At 38.5% G+C, this 18,633-nt stretch overlaps 1 protein-coding gene across 2 annotated transcripts in view; it reads left to right on the top strand.

Moving 5' to 3' along the window:
- The first annotated feature begins 333 nt into the window (after nucleotides 1–333).
- LOC138672570 (pneumococcal serine-rich repeat protein-like) overlaps nucleotides 334–18,633 on the top strand; it is a 52,450-nt gene continuing 34,150 nt past the window's right edge. For both annotated transcript variants that reach the window (XM_069760682.1, XM_069760681.1), the window contains exons 1-3: nucleotides 334–389; nucleotides 4,624–17,373; nucleotides 17,872–18,126. In XM_069760682.1, coding sequence (XP_069616783.1) covers nucleotides 344–389; nucleotides 4,624–17,373; nucleotides 17,872–18,126 — 13,051 coding nt within the window. In that variant the 5' untranslated portion in view covers nucleotides 334–343. The remainder of the gene's footprint in view (nucleotides 390–4,623; nucleotides 17,374–17,871; nucleotides 18,127–18,633) is intronic.

The following is an 18,633-nucleotide window of genomic DNA, read 5'->3' as shown; positions in this document are numbered from 1 at the left end:
TATGTGGTTAGAGCCATTGTAGTCGGTCACTGGGAGGTTCTTTTTGACATTCTGGCTCTCTACACCTGGATGCACGGCCTCTCACACCTCTAGTGGGGAATCATCCAATTTCGTAAGAGGAAAAGAAAGAAACAATAAACATCTGATGGAAACGCGTCGCTGCAGGATATTTATAACCTCATTGTGCCTCAGTGGCCAAACACAGGTATGACTGAGGACAGATTCCTCTTCAGAGATTTCCTGCTCTGCTCTCAATGGCCTCACCCACCTGTAACAGAGGCTTCATAACCCCACACTGACTGCGCAGCACATTCACTCCCAGGGATACCACACACTGCCTGCCATGGGAGCCGGGACCTATTTATTGATTATTATTGCCCTCAGCTCATGTAAGTCAGCCTCACACTTTTATACATCTGTTACATTTACATTCATTTTTTTATATTTTTTTCCACTATTATTATTAAGAAAATAGATAACTGTCTTCAGTATAATTTAGCTGAATTTTTTTTCACTATTCACTTTTAAGATTGTTACTACATATTTGAATTTACTTTTTAATATGCCATCTGAAAAAGTATGTTTTGTCCTTTCAGCAAAGGATTTTTATTTTATTATCATTTTATTTATTATTATTATTAATATTATTAATATTATTTTTATATTATTAAAATAATAATAATAATAATAATAATAATAATAATAATAATAATACTAATAAAAGAAAAATAAATATATATGTATTGTGCTGAAAAATATTTAGAATTGAGAGTGCTGGGGGATAGAAAATGTTAGGAACTGAAATTAGGGTTCACATTAAGGTTTCTGATTTATGTAAATTAAAGAAAATCCAACGATAATGAAACATTTTAATTTAAGGTTGGTCTTATAGGATTTTTTTTTTTTAAATGTCTGATTATTGATAATTTATTATTATTTTTTTTTTTAATGATATTAGCAAAAAACTTTTTCTTTTTTTCAAGTAATATATATTTTTTTCATTCCAAGCATATTTATACCTAAAATAAAAAATATACAATTATACAATAAACAAGTTTTAACTGTTAATCATAATGCCATATTATTATACGTATTATTTGCATTATTATTACTATTATTTTTTACACTTGCAAAATGACAACATTATTGAAATTATTAATAATAATAATAATAATAATAATAATATAATGTACTATTAATAAAATACAAAAAAGCATACAAACTGAAAATTATTAAAAAATATAATATTCAGTGTATTTTATTTGTCCTATTATCATAGTATTTGGTAATGCATTAAAATCTTTATTTGAAGTCTTGACATACTGTATGTCTATATTATTATTATTTATTTTAAATATAAAAATACGTTATATATTATATATTTATTATATGCATTATTTAATATTATTATAATATTTTTAAATAATAATACCAATAATTCTAATAATAAATAAATAATAATTATTATAATATATTATTATATTATTATAATAATATAATAATAATATTATAATATTATAGTTATAATGATAATAATTATAAAAATGTAGTACTAGAACTTTTAAATACTTAATACATGTGTCCTGATTAACAAGGAATTTTATGGGTTGAGGTTTACTGATTAGGATTATTGGGATGTGTTCAGATGTGGCAGATTAGTGATATGTTTGCGGAGCAGAAGATTACATTATATTATAAGCGGACATGTGTTTTCAAAAACTCCCACCACACCCGGCGGGAAAAAAAAGCACAGCAGAAATATGAAGAACACGCTATAGATTTTCCAATCCACTGTGTGCTCAATATATTGCGGGAGAAGCCGCACAAATGGATTCGCAGAAAATATCCGCCACTTCTAGACTTGTGAGATTTTTATCGACCCCCAATAATGGGAACATAACCTTATCGGTTGACGCGTGAGTTGATCGCGAGGTCTCCTCCATCCCTTACTTGTATTAAGAAGATATACGGGGGGGGGGGGGGGGAGATAATTATGATTCCTGTTGTTAATGAAATAGAAAAAATGATCATTGGCTTTGATGTAAGAGTTTGGAAATATCAACTCATCACATTTCATCCCTTTTGATCTTTCCAATATTATAAGTATAAAGAATAGCAAGGCAATGGGATAATAGGGAAATTTAGAAAGGAGCCGTCAGAATGTGTCTGCTTCAGAAATAGCGCCACTCTGGTCTATAGGTTGTGTCTGGTATTGCAGGTATTCACTTAAATGGGTATTTCGAATTTAAATTATATTCTATCTACCTGTTGGCAATAGCCCTTTAAGTGGGGCAGAGACGCACTCAGCCCTCATTGGGTGTATAGACGATTCCTTGACTTCTTTCCCATAAAACATTATTTACAGGGTAGATTTTATAAGTATTATGTGCAAATAAAAATGCTTTTACTTGGCAGCACGTAATGGTCAATATTGGTGATAGTCATCATCCGTGCCGCAAACTTGTGAAAGTAGATATTGAATATGGGTATAAGGCATCTGCAGTTAAATATTAATCCTGAAGAAGGATCTGATGCGTAAAGTGTAAATGTTTGCAGTGAGAACATAGCCAGATATCCGGAGACAAACCCCAAGATTCATCCCATGCGCCAAGTGAGACTGCAAAAACCGTGCAGAAGAGTCACAGCAGACCTGTTTTTCACGTATGTGGAAGAGGTTACAACGTCCGGTTCTTGTTTTCAGTAGCGCTGAAGAGGAGAATAATTTTGTTGAGATTCCAGACCTTTGACAGTATAATTACAGGATAACCCTCTAACTAATTTCAGTAGGTTTTAGCTTACTTTTGTCATTTTTCACAAAGAAATGACTGTAAAGTGATGATCCGAAATATACATTGCATTAATTTTATGAGGCCATGTTTATGATAGGAGATAAAGATGTAGCTAAATATATAAAATGGACATATCATGCTTTGAGAACGGAGCTCCATCTTGCGCAGTTCTGTCTGTTCACTTCTTTGGGAGTTTTTTTTTTTGCTATAAATCAGTAACATATGTGAATGTTAAAAAATCTGTAATCTACCTAATTAAAAATGAAGATCATCTTTCTCACCCTGCACCAACTTCATTAGTAGCAATAAAATCTAAATTCATACATTAAATAATAGAAAAATTGGAGGGGAGAGGAGGGGAATGAAGCTGCAGCTTCAAATAAATTCACAGTGTATCTCTGAGACTGCTTGCTGTGAGAGGGGAGAGGGAGCAGCACTGGGAATTTCTGACACTGATAGGAGCCTGTCCACTCTGCAGTCATGTAAGTGGAAAGGAAAAGACCAAATCTATACAGTCTACACAAAAGCTAAGTATCCAGGGCATACAGTTTCCTAAGAAGGGATTGTGTATGTTGTAACCTTGAAATACGGAAGTTTGGTATGTGCTCAAAGTGCACGATGTCTTATCGAGATTAAGAAACGTCTTCTGATTTTGCATTTGGTTCTTTGATAATCTGAGATGACTGTACAGTTTAATGCGGTTTTACGCAGTTTTAATTGATTGTGTCGGTTTATTACCTCTCAATTGTGTTTTCTTACCCTCTTGCAAAACACAAAGCAAACACATGACACAATCCAAATATAAAATGTGAGGATCGGAGGGCAGGGTCAGGATGAATGTGCCTCTCTTCTTTGCGTTTCTCAGTATAAGTGAGTTCCGTGTGATGAAAATGTCAATGTTTTATTTTTTTAGTTTATTTTAGAATAACTTTTGTGTGATAGTCCTTTGTGTTTTACCAGAGCCATGTCCTCTACTGTCGGTGTACTCAGTGTGGTCTTATAGGTTTTGAAGAAGCTGCTTGGTAGAACTTACGTAAAGTGGTTCAGCCTATGGGCTGTTCTTGTTTTTCCAATAAAGTACAATATTAATGTTCATTTACATGGGAGATTTCTTTCTTTAAAAAAAAAAAAAAAAAAATTGGATTAAAATTAGCCAGTAGGGTCAGTGGGATTGTCCCCAATCTCTCTTAGGTCTCTAACTTAAACGAAAGTAGCTCTAAACTGAAGTCAGAATATAGGTGACGAACTAGGAGAGGTCTCCTCAGATGTTTATGACCTTCACCTTATGAATAAAAGGGAGAACAATTATAAATACCATATCTGTCTGGAGGACCTTTCCTGTCCAGATTTAACAGTAACCCAATGACGGATTTCGGTTAACAGCTTATTGTCATGAAACCTTTCCGAGAAGTAGGGATTCTCCAAAATCGAAAAGCCATTTAACCCTATGTATGGGGGATATCTTTAGGAATAGTAGGGCACATAAAGATCCCTTTTAGATACATTATTTAGTTCAAAATCCAGTTATACACCATGCAAGTTTTCCTAGTGAGATTCAAATGTGTAACGTAATTGTTTAAAAAAAAAAACATTTTAAAAACAACTTGACCTCTATGCTGTCTTTCTTATGTGATGGTCCATCTGATCCAATAAATTAAGTGAGGGAATTATTTATTACCAGGCACTATATAAATGGATGTAAATATCAAGGACAAAATAATACTACTTGCTAACGAGTAATCGTACTGATCAACATCATTGCTAAAATGCATTCTTTAATTTCCTAAAAAGTTTGTCAAAGTTTAATTTGGTGATGTTTTATATGTTTTTATAGATCTTCTAGATGAAGGACAGTCTACAAGTTCCACAGATCCGAGTATCACAGATAATTCAACTATTCAAGACTCTTCATCCACAAAAGTATCCACTACTTACTCACCTGAAGATTCAACAATATCTTCTGCAATATCAAGTAATTCAGAATCACCAACCACTCCATCGAGTGAAGTCACTACAAGTGTGACACAAACAGAAACAACAGCAACCACTGCTGAACCTGTAACTGCCCAAGATATTTCTTCAACCACTATAGACAATGTCTCCACAGACTTCTCAACTTCTGAAATATCTTCTGCAACATCAAATAATGTAGAGTCAACCACACTATCCAGTGAAATCACTACAAGTGAGACACAATCAGAAACAACAGCAAGTACTGCTGAACCTGAAACTTCCCAAGATATTTCTTCAACCACCATAGACAGTGTCTCCACAGACTTCTCAACCTCTGAAACATCTTCAGCAACATCAAATAACATAGAGTCAACGACACTATCCAGTGAAATCACAAGTGTGACACAATCAGAAACAGCAACCAGCACTGCTGAACCTGTAACTTCCCAAGATATCTCTTCAACCACCATAGACAATGTCTCCACAGACTTCGCAACCTCTGTAACATCTTCAGCAAGATCAAATAATGCTGAGTCAACCACGCTATCCAGTGAAATCACTACAAGTGTGACACCATCACAAACAGCAGCAACCACTGTTGAACCCGTAACTTCCCAAGATATTTCTTCAACCACCAGAGACAATGTCTCCACAGACTTCGCAACCTCTGAAACATCTTCAGCAACATCAAATAACGTAGAGTCAACCACGGTATCCAGTGAAATCACTACAAGTGTGACACAATCAGAAAAAGCAGCAAGCACTGCTGAACCTGTAACTTCCCAAGATATTTCACCAACCTCCATAGACAATGTCTCCACAGACTTCTCAACCTCGGAAATATCTTCTGCAACATCAAATAACGTAGAGTCAACAACGCTATCCAGTGAAATCACTACAAGTGTGGCACAATCAGAAACAGCAGCAACCACTGTTGAACCTGTAACCTCCCAAGATATTTCTTCACCTACGATAGAAAATGTCTCCACAGACTTCTCAACCTCTGAGACATCTTATGCAACATCAAATAATGTAGAGTCAACCACGCTATCCAGTGAAATCACTACAAGTGTGACACAATCAGAAACAGCAGCAAGCACTGCTGAACCTGTAACTTCCCAAGATATTTCTTCAACCACTATAGACAATGTCTCCACAGACTTCTCAACTTCTCAAACATCTTCTGCAACATCAAATAATATAGAGTCAACCACGCTATCCAGTGAAATCACTACAAGTGTGACTGAATCAGAAACAGCAGCAACAACTGCTGAATCTGTAACTTCCCAAGATATTTCTTCAACCACCATAGAAAATGTCTCCACAGACTTCTCAACCTCTGAAACATCTTCAGCAACATCAAATAATGTAGAGTCAAACACGCTATCCAGTGAAATCACTACAAGTGTGACACAATCAGAAACAGCAGCAACCACTGCTGAACCTGTAACTTCCCAAGATATTTCTTCAACCACCATAGACAATGTCTCCACAGACGTCTCAACCTCTGAAACATCTTCAGCAGCATCAAATAATGTAGAGTCAACCACGCTATCCAGTGAAATCACTACAAGTGTGACACAATCAGAAACAGCAGCAAGCACTGCTGAACCTGTAACTTCCCAAGATATTTCTTCAACCACTCTAGACAATGTCTCCACAGACTTCTCAACTTCTCAAACATCTTCTGCAACATCAAATAATGTAGAGTCAACCACGCTATCCAGTGAAATCACTACAAGTGTGACTCAATCAGAAAAAGCAGCAACAACTGCTGAACCTGTAACTTCCCAAGATATTTCTTCAAACACCATAGAAAATGTCTCCACAGACTTCTCAACCTCTGAAACATCTTCAGCAACATCAAATAATGTAGAGTCAACCACGGTATCCAGTGAAATCACTACAAGTGTGACACAATCAGAAACAGCAGCAAGCACTGCTGAACCTGTAACTTCCCAAGATATTTCTTCAACCACTCTGGACAATGTCTCCACAGACTTCTCAACTTCTCAAACATCTTCTGCAACATCAAATAATGTAGAGTCAACCACGCTATCCAGTGAAATCACTACAAGTGTGACTCAATCAGAAAAAGCAGCAACAACTGCTGAACCTGTAACTTCCCAAGATATTTCTTCAACCACCATAGACAATGTCTCCACAGACTTCTCAACCTCTGAAACATCTTCAGCAACATCAAATAATGTAGAGTCAACCACGCTATCCAGTGAAATCACTACAAGTGTGACACAATCAGAAACAGCAGCAAGCACTGCTGAACCTGTAACTTCCCAAGATATTTCTTCAACCACTATAGACAATGTCTCCACAGACTTCTCAACTTCTCAAACATCTTCTGCAACATCAAATAATATAGAGTCAACCACGCTATCCAGTGAAATCACTACAAGTGCGACTCAATCAGAAACAGCAGCAACAACTGCTGAACCTGTAACTTCCCAAGATATTTCTTCAACCACCATAGAAAATGTCTCCACAGACTTCTCAACCTCTGTAACATCTTCAGCAACATCAAATAATGTAGAGTCAACCACGCTATCCAGTGAAATCACTACAAGTGTGACACAATCAGAAACAGCAGCAAGCACTGCTGAACCTGTAACTTCCCAAGATATTTCTTCAACCACTATTGACAATGTCTCCACAGACTTCTCAACTTCTCAAACATCTTCTGCAACATCATATAATGTAGAGTCAACCATGCTATCCAGTGAAATCTCTACAAGTGTGACACAATCAGAAACAGCAGCAACCACTACTGAACCTGTAACTTCCCAAGATATTTCTACAACCACCATAGACAATGTTTCCACAGACTTCGCAACCTCTGAAACATCTTCTGCAACATCAAATAATGTAAAGTCAACCACGCTATTCAGTGAAATCACTACAAGTGTGACACAATCAGAAACAGCAGCAACCACTGCTGAACCTGTAACTTCCCAAGATATTTCTTCAACCATCATAGACAATGTCTCCACAGACTTCTCAACCTCTAAAATATCTTTTGCAACATCAAATAATGTAGAGTCAACCACGCTATCCAGTGAAATCACTACAAGTGTGACACAATCAGAAACAGCAGCAACCACTGCTGAGCCTGTAACTTCCCAAGATATTTCTTCAACCACCATAGACAATGTCTCCACAGACTTCTCAACCTCTGAAACATCTTCAGCAGCATCAAATAATGTAGAGTCAACCACGCTATCCAGTGAAATCACTACAAGTGTGACACAGTCAGAAACAGCAGCAAGCACTGCTGAACCGGTAACTTCCCAAGATATTTCTTCAACCACTCTAGACAATGTCTCCACAGACTTCTCAACTTCTCAAACATCTTCTGCAACATCAAATAATATAGAGTCAACCACACTATCCAGTGAAATCACTACAAGTGTGACTCAATCAGAAACAGCAGCAACAACTGCTGAACCTGTAACTTCCCAAGATATTTTTTCAACCACCATAGACATTGTCTCCACAGACTTCTCAACCTCTGAAACATCTTCTGCAACATCAAATAATGTAGAGTCAACCACGCTATCCAGTGAAATCTCTACAAGTGTGACACAATCAGAAACAGCAGCAACAACTGCTGAACCTGTAACTTCCCAAGATATTTCTTCAACCACCATAGACATTGTCTCCACAGACTTCTCAACCTCTGAAACATCTTCTGCAACATCATATAATGTAGAGTCAACCACGCTATCCAGTGAAATCTCTACAAGTGTGACACAATCAGAAACAGCAGCAACCACTACTGAACCTGTAACTTCCCAAGATATTTCTACAACCACCATAGACAATGTCTCCACAGACTTCGCAACCTCTGAAACATCTTCTGCAACATCAAATAATGTAAAGTCAACCACGCTATTCAGTGAAATCACTACAAGTGTGACACAATCAGAAACAGCAGCAACCACTGCTGAACCTGTAACTTCCCAAGATATTTCTTCAACCATCATAGACAATGTCTCCACAGACATCTCAACCTCTAAAATATCTTTTGCAACATCAAATAATGTAGAGTCAACCACGCTATCCAGTGAAATCACTACAAGTGTGACACAATCAGAAACAGCAGCAACCACTGCTGAACCTGTAACTTCCCAAGATATTTCTTCAACCACCATAGACAGTGTCTCCACAGACTTCTCAACCTCTGAAACATCTTCTGCAACATCAAATAATGTAGAGGCAACCACACAATCCAGTGAAATCACTACAAGTGTGACACAATCAGAATCAGCAGCAACCACTGCTGAACCTGTAACTTCCCAAGATATTTCTTCAACCACCATAGACAATGTCTCCACAGACTTCTCAACCTCTGAAACATCTTCAGCAACATCAAATAATGTAGAATCAACCACACTATTCAGTGAAATCACTACAAGTGTGACACAATTAGAAACGGCAGCAAGCACTGCTGAACCTGTAACCTTCCAAGATATTTCTTCAACCACCATAGACATTGTCTCCACAGACTTCTCAACCTCTAAAACATCTTCTGCAACATCAAATAATGTAGAGTCAACCACGCTTTCCAGTGAAATCACTACAAGTGTGACACAATCAGAAACAGCAGCAAGCACTGATGAACCTGTAACTTCCCAAGATATTTCTTCAACGACCATAGAAAATGTCTTCACAGACTTCTCAACCTCTGAAACATCTTCAGCAACATCAAATAATGTAGAGTCAACCACGCTATCCAGTGAAATCACTACAAGTTTGACACAATCAGAAATAGCAGCAACCACTGCTGAGCCTGTAACTTTCCAAGATATTTCTTCAACCACCACAGACATTGTCTCCACAGACTTCGCAACCTCTGAAACATCTTCTGCAACATCAAATAATGTAGAGTCAACCACGCTATCCAGTGAAATCACTACAAGTGTGACACAATCAGAAACAGCAGCAAGCACTGCTGAACCTGTAACTTCCCAAGATATTTCTTCAATCACCATAGACAATGTCTCCACAGACTTCTCAACCTCTAAAACATCTTCTGCAACATCAAATAATGTAGAGTCAACCACGCTTTCCAGTGAAATCACTACAAGTGTGACACAATCAGAAACAGCAGCAAGCACTGCTGAACCTGTAACCTCCCAAGATATTTCTTCAACCACCATAGACAATGTCTCCACAGACTTCTCAACCTCTAAAACATCTTCTGCAACATCAAATAATGTAGAGTCAACCACGCTATCCAGTGAAATCACTACAAGTGTGACACAATCAGAAACAGCAGCAAGCACTGCTGAACCTGTAACTTCCCAAGATATTTCTTCAACGACCATAGAAAATGTCTTCACAGACTTCTCAACCTCTGAAACATCTTCAGCAACATCAAGTAATGTAGAGTCAACCACGTTATCCAGTGAAATCACTACAAGTTTGACACAATCAGAAATAGCAGCAACCACTGCTGAACCTGTAACTTCCCAAGATATTTCTTCAACCACCATAGACAATGTCTCCACAGACTTCTCAACCTCTGAAACATCTTCTGCAACATCAAATAATGTAGAGTCAACCACGCTTTCCAGTGAAATCACTACAAGTGTGACACAATCAGAAATAGCAGCAACCACTGCTGAACCTGTAACTTCCCAAGATATTTCTTCAACCACCATAGACATGGTCTCCACAGACTTCTCAACCTCTGAAACATCTTCTGCAACATCAAATAATGTAGAGTCAACCACGCTTTCCAGTGAAATCACTACAAGTGTGACACAATCAGAAACAGCAGCCAGCACTGCTGAACCTGTAACTTCCCAAGATATTTCTTCAACCACCATAGACAATGTCTCCACAGACTTCTCAACTTCTGAAACATCCTCTGCAACATCAAATAATGTAGAGTCAACCACGCTTTCCAGTGAAATCACTACAAGTGTGACACAATCAGAAACAGCAGCAACCACTGCTGCACCTGTAACTTCCCAAGATATTTCTTCAACCACCATAGACAATGTCTCCACAGACTTCTCAACTTCTGAAACATCCTCTGCAACATCAAATAATGTAGAGTCAACCACGCTTTCCAGTGAAATCACTTCAAGTATGACACAATCAGAAACAGAAGCAAGCACTGCTGAACCTGTAACTTCCCAAGATATTTCTTCAACCACTATAGACATTGTCTCCACAGACTTCTCAACCTCTGAAACATTTTCTGCAGCATCAAATAATGTAGAGTCAACCACGTTATCCAGTGAAATCACTACAAGTGTGACACAATCAGAAACAGCAGCAACCACTGTTGAACCTGTAACTTCTCAAGTTATTTCTTCAACCACTAAAGGCAGTGCCTCTACAGTCTTCTCAACCTCTGAAACATCTTCACCAACATCTAATCACTTAGAGTCAACCACACCATCCATTGAAATCACTACAAATGTGACACAATCAGAAATACAAACAAGCACTACTGAAACTGTAACTTCCCAATTTATTTCTTCAACCACTAAAGAAAGTGTCTCCACAGACGTCTCAACTTCTGAAACATCTTCAGCAACATCAAGTAACTTAGAGTCAACCACACTATCCAGTGAAATAACTACAAGTGTGACACAATCAGAAATACAAGCAAGCACTACTGAAACTGTAATTACCCAAGATATTTCTTCAACCACCATAGACAGTGTCTCCACAGACTTCTCAACCTCTGAAACATCTTCAGCAACATCAAATAATGTAGAGTCAACCACGCTATCCAGTGAAATCACTACAAGTTTGACACAATCAGAAATAGCAGCAACCACTGCTGAACCTGTAACTTTCCAAGATATTTCTTCAACCACCACAGACATTGTCTCCACAGACTTCGCAACCTCTGAAACATCTTCTGCAACATCAAATAATGTAGAGTCAACCACGCTATCCAGTGAAATCACTACAAGTGTGACACAATCAGAAACAGCAGCAAGCACTGCTGAACCTGTAACTTCCCAAGATATTTCTTCAATCACCATAGACAATGTCTCCACAGACTTCTCAACCTCTAAAACATCTTCTGCAACATCAAATAATGTAGAGTCAACCACGCTTTCCAGTGAAATCACTACAAGTGTGACACAATCAGAAACAGCAGCAAGCACTGCTGAACCTGTAACCTCCCAAGATATTTCTTCAACCACCATAGACAATGTCTCCACAGACTTCTCAACCTCTAAAACATCTTCTGCAACATCAAATAATGTAGAGTCAACCACGCTATCCAGTGAAATCACTACAAGTGTGACACAATCAGAAACAGCAGCAAGCACTGCTGAACCTGTAACTTCCCAAGATATTTCTTCAACGACCATAGAAAATGTCTTCACAGACTTCTCAACCTCTGAAACATCTTCAGCAACATCAAGTAATGTAGAGTCAACCACGTTATCCAGTGAAATCACTACAAGTTTGACACAATCAGAAATAGCAGCAACCACTGCTGAACCTGTAACTTCCCAAGATATTTCTTCAACCACCATAGACAATGTCTCCACAGACTTCTCAACCTCTGAAACATCTTCTGCAACATCAAATAATGTAGAGTCAACCATGCTTTCCAGTGAAATCACTACAAGTGTGACACAATCAGAAATAGCAGCAACCACTGCTGAACCTGTAACTTCCCAAGATATTTCTTCAACCACCATAGACATTGTCTCCACAGACTTCTCAACCTCTGAAACATCTTCTGCAACATCAAATAATGTAGAGTCAACCACGCTTTCCAGTGAAATCACTACAAGTGTGACACAATCAGAAACAGCAGCCAGCACTGCTGAACCTGTAACTTCCCAAGATATTTCTTCAACCACCATAGACAATGTCTCCACAGACTTCTCAACTTCTGAAACATCCTCTGCAACATCAAATAATGTAGAGTCAACCACGCTTTCCAGTGAAATCACTACAAGTGTGACACAATCAGAAACAGCAGCAACCACTGCTGCACCTGTAACTTCCCAAGATATTTCTTCAACCACCATAGACAATGTCTCCACAGACTTCTCAACTTCTGAAACATCCTCTGCAACATCAAATAATGTAGAGTCAACCACGCTTTCCAGTGAAATCACTTCAAGTATGACACAATCAGAAACAGAAGCAAGCACTGCTGAACCTGTAACTTCCCAAGATATTTCTTCAACCACTATAGACATTGTCTCCACAGACTTCTCAACCTCTGAAACATTTTCTGCAGCATCAAATAATGTAGAGTCAACCACGTTATCCAGTGAAATCACTACAAGTGTGACACAATCAGAAACAGCAGCAACCACTGTTGAACCTGTAACTTCTCAAGTTATTTCTTCAACCACTAAAGGCAGTGCCTCTACAGTCTTCTCAACCTCTGAAACATCTTCACCAACATCTAATCACTTAGAGTCAACCACACCATCCATTGAAATCACTACAAATGTGACACAATCAGAAATACAAACAAGCACTACTGAAACTGTAACTTCCCAATTTATTTCTTCAACCACTAAAGAAAGTGTCTCCACAGACGTCTCAACTTCTGAAACATCTTCAGCAACATCAAGTAACTTAGAGTCAACCACACTATCCAGTGAAATAACTACAAGTGTGACACAATCAGAAATACAAGCAAGCACTACTGAAACTGTAATTACCCAAGATATTTCTTCAACCACCATAGACAGTGTCTCCACAGACTTCTCAACCTCTAAAACATCTTCTGCAACATCAAATAATGTAGAGTCAACCACGATATCCAGTGAAATCACTACAAGTGTGACACAATCAGAAACAGCAGCAAGCACTGCTGAACCTATAACTTCCCAAGATATTTCTTCAACGACCATAGAAAATGTTTCCACAGACTTCTCAACCTCTGAAACATCTTCAGCAACATCAAATAATGTAGCGTCAACCACGCTATCCAGTGAAATCACTACAAGTGTGACACAATCAGAAATACAAGCAAGCACTACGGAAACTGTAATTACCCAAGTTATCTCTTCAACCACTAAAGGCAGTGCCTCTACAGTCTTTTCAACCTCTGAAACATCTTCAGCAACATCAAATAACTTAGAGTCAACCACACCGACCAGTGAAATCACTACAAATGTGACACAATCAGAAATACAAGCAAGCACTACTGAAACTGTAACATCCCAAGTTATTTCTTCAACCACTATAGACAGTGTCTCCACAGATGTCTCAACCTCTGAAACACCTTCAGCAACATCAAGTAACTTAGAGTCATCATTCACACTATCCACTGAAATTAATACGAGTGTGAAACAGTCTGAAACTGCAGCCAGCACTGTTGAACCTGTAACTTCTCAAAACCTTTTTTCTTCACCCAGCACAGATAGTGTATCTACGGATTCCTCAACCTCTGCAACATCAAGTATCTTAGAGTCATCTACAACATCATCCACTGAAATTACTACAAGTGTGATACAATCAGAATCTGCAGCAACCACTAGGGAGCCTTTATCTTCTCCAGTTATTGTTTCTTCACCAATTGCAGACAGTTTCTCTACAGTTGCCTTAGCTTCTGAAACATCTTCAGTGACATCAAGCAATTTATTGTCATCTACATTTACTGAAACCTCTACTGCTGTATTATCATCTCCAAGCTCTTCATTGACTTCTGAAGAATCTACTTTGAGTCCTACAGACACATCTCTTGAGACAAGTCCAGTTGGATCATCCAGCATGACAGCTTCAACTGGGGCTAACCAAGAATCCTCGGTCACAACTACAGAATCTTCTTCATCTTCATATTTTGTGACTTCCCTATCTTCACCATCGCCTTCAAGTCCTTCAGAACCACCCACTGGGACAGGTTCAATTACTGGTGCAACAAGTGGATTAATTATTAGCTCAACTAAAGATACAGCATCCTCCACAGTACTTACAACTAAAGCAGTCACAGAAATATTGTCTACACAAGGTAGCATGGTAACATCTTCAATTGTCGAGACATCACAAAATACCGTGTTCTCTGAAACACCATCACCAAGCTCATCAATTAGTCCAACTGCAACCACACCACCATTTACAAGCCCCCTTAACACGCTTAGTACTACAAGTACACCAATAATCTCAGTAGTAACATCATTTCTGTCTACCACCACTGGAGCGAACACAGAACTGTCTACTACAAGCTCCACAACATCTGTTGTGCCCACATCCGAAACCACGATTAGTCCAATATCAACCATTATAACTGAATCTACAACTACAGTACCACCAAACACTATTACTGATACTTCAGGTGTCCTTACGTCAACTTCTACAAGTAGTCTGACAACAGTTGGGCCAACAGCTTCTGATTCTACGATACCAGATACAACAAATCTGCCAGAGAGCTCTTCTCAGAGTGTACACACAAATGTGCAATCAACAGTTTCACAAACCATTCCAACTGGTCAAATCTCTACGAATGCAGTGCAAACTACTAGTACAAATAGCTCGACAGGCGTCCCAACTGCAAGCCTCACATCTTTTTCTACAATACCTCCAGTGACTCTTGATTCTACTACAAGCAGCTTTAGCACTTCTACATTGGCTAGCGTGCCTACAACTATTTCAAACACTGTAATTGACTCAACAGAGTCAAGAGTGACATCAACACCAGTCGTGAGTTTTACTACCAACCCAACAACAACTATAACATCATCTTTGAGCTCAACTACATCAATAACAGACAATATTATTGGTAGTAGTCTAAACACAGCTGGGATCAATTCTACAGAACCTTCTACAGCAAGTACCACATTAGATACTGCTGAAACCATTTCAACTACCACCTCTACTGCACCAACACCTGTCACATCCGGTTTTCCATCTACATTGACATCAACAACATCGACACCTTCTTTGGTTACAACAACAAGAGCCAGTGACAGCAGCACTAGTGAATACACTGCTGGGAACAATTCTACAGAAGCTTCTACAGTAAGTGCCACATTAGATACCGCAACAACCACTGCTGCCACCAGCACTTTTGTACCAAGTGTCACAACTGTCAATTCAACATCCACAAGTATCCTTTCCACTTCTTCATCTAAGGTAACATCAACACCTTCTTTGACTACAACAGGAGTAGGTGACAGCAGTACTAGTGTAATCACGACAGGAAACAATTCTACAGAAGCTTCTACAACAAGTACCACATTAGATACAGCCACAACAACTACTACCACTGAACTATCAACTGGCACATCTATCAATTCAACAGGGTCAAGCGTCCTTTCAAGTTCTACATCTACATTAACAACAACAACATCCCCTGTAAGCTCAACTGCATCTCCAACCAACAATGTCAGTACTATCCTAAGTACAGCTGGGATCAATTCAACAGAAGTTTCTACTGCAAGTACCATGTTATATACAACCACTTCTACCACCACCACTACTATGGAACTGACAACTGGAACATCTCTCAGTTCTACAATTACAAGCACTGTTTTAAGTCCTACATCTATTGAAGCGACCACCACCAGCAACACCTCAACATCCTCTTCAAGATTGACTACACCAGGAACAGCAAATAATGTCAGTACTGGTGTAAGCACAGCTGGAAACAATTCTACAGAACTTTCTACAGCAAGTAGCACAATAGATACAGCCACAACCACTACTGCCACCAGCACTTCTGCACCAAGTGGCACAACGGTCAACTCAACATCCACAAGTATCCTTTCCACGTCTATATCTACATTATCCTCAACAACATCAAAACCTTCTTTGACTACAACAACAGGAGCAGGTGACAGCAGTACTAGTGTAATCACAGCTGGGAACAATTCTACAGAACCTTCCACAGCAAGCACCACATTAGATACAGCCACAACCACTACTGCCACCACTACTACTGAACTTCCAGTTGGCACATCTATCAACTCAACAGGGACAAGCATCCTTTCAAGTTCTACATCTACATTAACAACAACAACAATACCTTCTTTAAGCTCAAGTATATCTGCAACAACGAATAAGACCAGCACTATCCTGACCACAGCTGGGATCAATTCAACAGAAGCTTCTACAGCAAGTACCACATTAGATACAACCACTACCACCACCACTGCTGCTAACACTGAACTAACAACTGGCACATCTGTCAACTACACAACTATAAGCACTGTTTCAACTACTACATCTACAGAAATGACCACAACAACATCCTCTTCAAGCTTAACCTCATCGGCAACAACAAGTAAGGCCAGTAGTAGTTTAAGCACAGCTGGAAATAATTTGACAGAAACATCTACAACAAGTAGTACGGCTGAGACATCTGTCAGTTCCGCAACGACAAGTGTCCCTTCAAGTCCTGCCACACCTACTGCTACAACAGCAACAATGCCATCAGTGACCACATTGCCGGCAACATCAGTAACAAGCACAATATCATCAACAGCAACAACCACTACACCAGCAAACACCACATCAACAACCACAACAGCAACAGCCACAACCACAAAGCCAACAAACACCACATCAACAAAGCCAACAACAACGGCGCCAACTACAAAGCCAACAACAACGGCGCCAACTACAAAGCCAACAACAAAGACTACCTCAAAAGCAACAACAACTTCAGTTTGTGGTAAGTTAATAATACTATTCTTTTCTCTGTCCCTGTCTGATGCTACTCATATATAGCATATACACACTTTTTGGAAATAGTAAAATAAATTTCATCAGCAGGGATGTAAAGTGAAACTTTTTTTTTTTTTTTTTTTAAGATGAGGACCTATAGTTATGCCTGTGACTCTGGATCCCCTAACATTAAAATATCATAATTCATCACATTTTCATAATTTATCTTTATAGCAGTCATCTCCTGCATAAGCAGAGTTAATATATTCCACTGCATGTGGTCACCACAAGAGGGAGCTCACTGCATACTTTTTTTTTATAGAGTTCAATGTACAATCAGTATACAGTAAGCTCTTTAGCTCCCTCTAGTGGTAGCTAAACTCTGATCACTATGAAGATATATCAGGACAGAATGTTGGACTTAAAGGAAACATAATGTTGCTCAGTTCTGAAGATTCACTATAATATGCCTGTTGTGGACTAATGGCTTCAATTCTTTTTGCAGCTGTTGCCTCTGTTTCTGTAGAACTACTCAATATCACCAGTGATTTGATTACCTTTAAGCTTATAAAAAAAAATGCGCCAATCAACGCTGTCTACAGAGTGGTAGTGTCCACCAACGGCCAAGTCATAAAACAGATCGATACGTCTGACACAAAACTGAACATCACCGGTCTTTTGCCTTCAACTCAGTATCAAATATCTGTGCAGCAGACTTTTTGTCCTCAGAGAGCAAATTATACCATAGCCGTCTGGACAAGTAAGTGGCTGGTTTTCATAAACTGCTTAAATACAATCGTTTCCTTTTTTATGCTATACATCATTTAATAGATTTCAAAATTTTTTTTAAGATTAATTTAATAATTTATTTTATAGATGAAGTAGCTCCATTCATAGCTCAAAACACATTGTATGGGAATAGTTACAAGAACATTTTTTTTTCATCTACCTGTAGCCACCACTAGGGGGAGCTGAAGAGCTTACTGCATACAGGTGATCCATTGAACTCCATTAAAAAGCAGTATACACTGAGCTCATAAGCTCCCTCTAGTGGTGGCCGTAGGTAGCATTTTTTTGTTATCTGAGTCTGTGTCTGCAGACTTTTACATGTTATATTCTTCAAAAACCAGTGTCGCACACCTTTCAACCGGTCATGACTAGTGTTGAGCAAATCTTCTGAAATCTGGGCAGATTTGCTCACTTGAGAGGGGAAAGGGAAGGAAGGGATTAAAAAAAATACAAAAAAAACTTATACTCACCTCTCTTT

The sequence above is a fragment of the Ranitomeya imitator genome, chromosome 3 (assembly GCF_032444005.1).
Source record: "Ranitomeya imitator isolate aRanImi1 chromosome 3, aRanImi1.pri, whole genome shotgun sequence".
In the NCBI taxonomy this organism is placed as follows: domain Eukaryota; kingdom Metazoa; phylum Chordata; class Amphibia; order Anura; family Dendrobatidae; genus Ranitomeya; species Ranitomeya imitator.
This window is presented reverse-complemented; position numbering and strand designations above follow the sequence as displayed.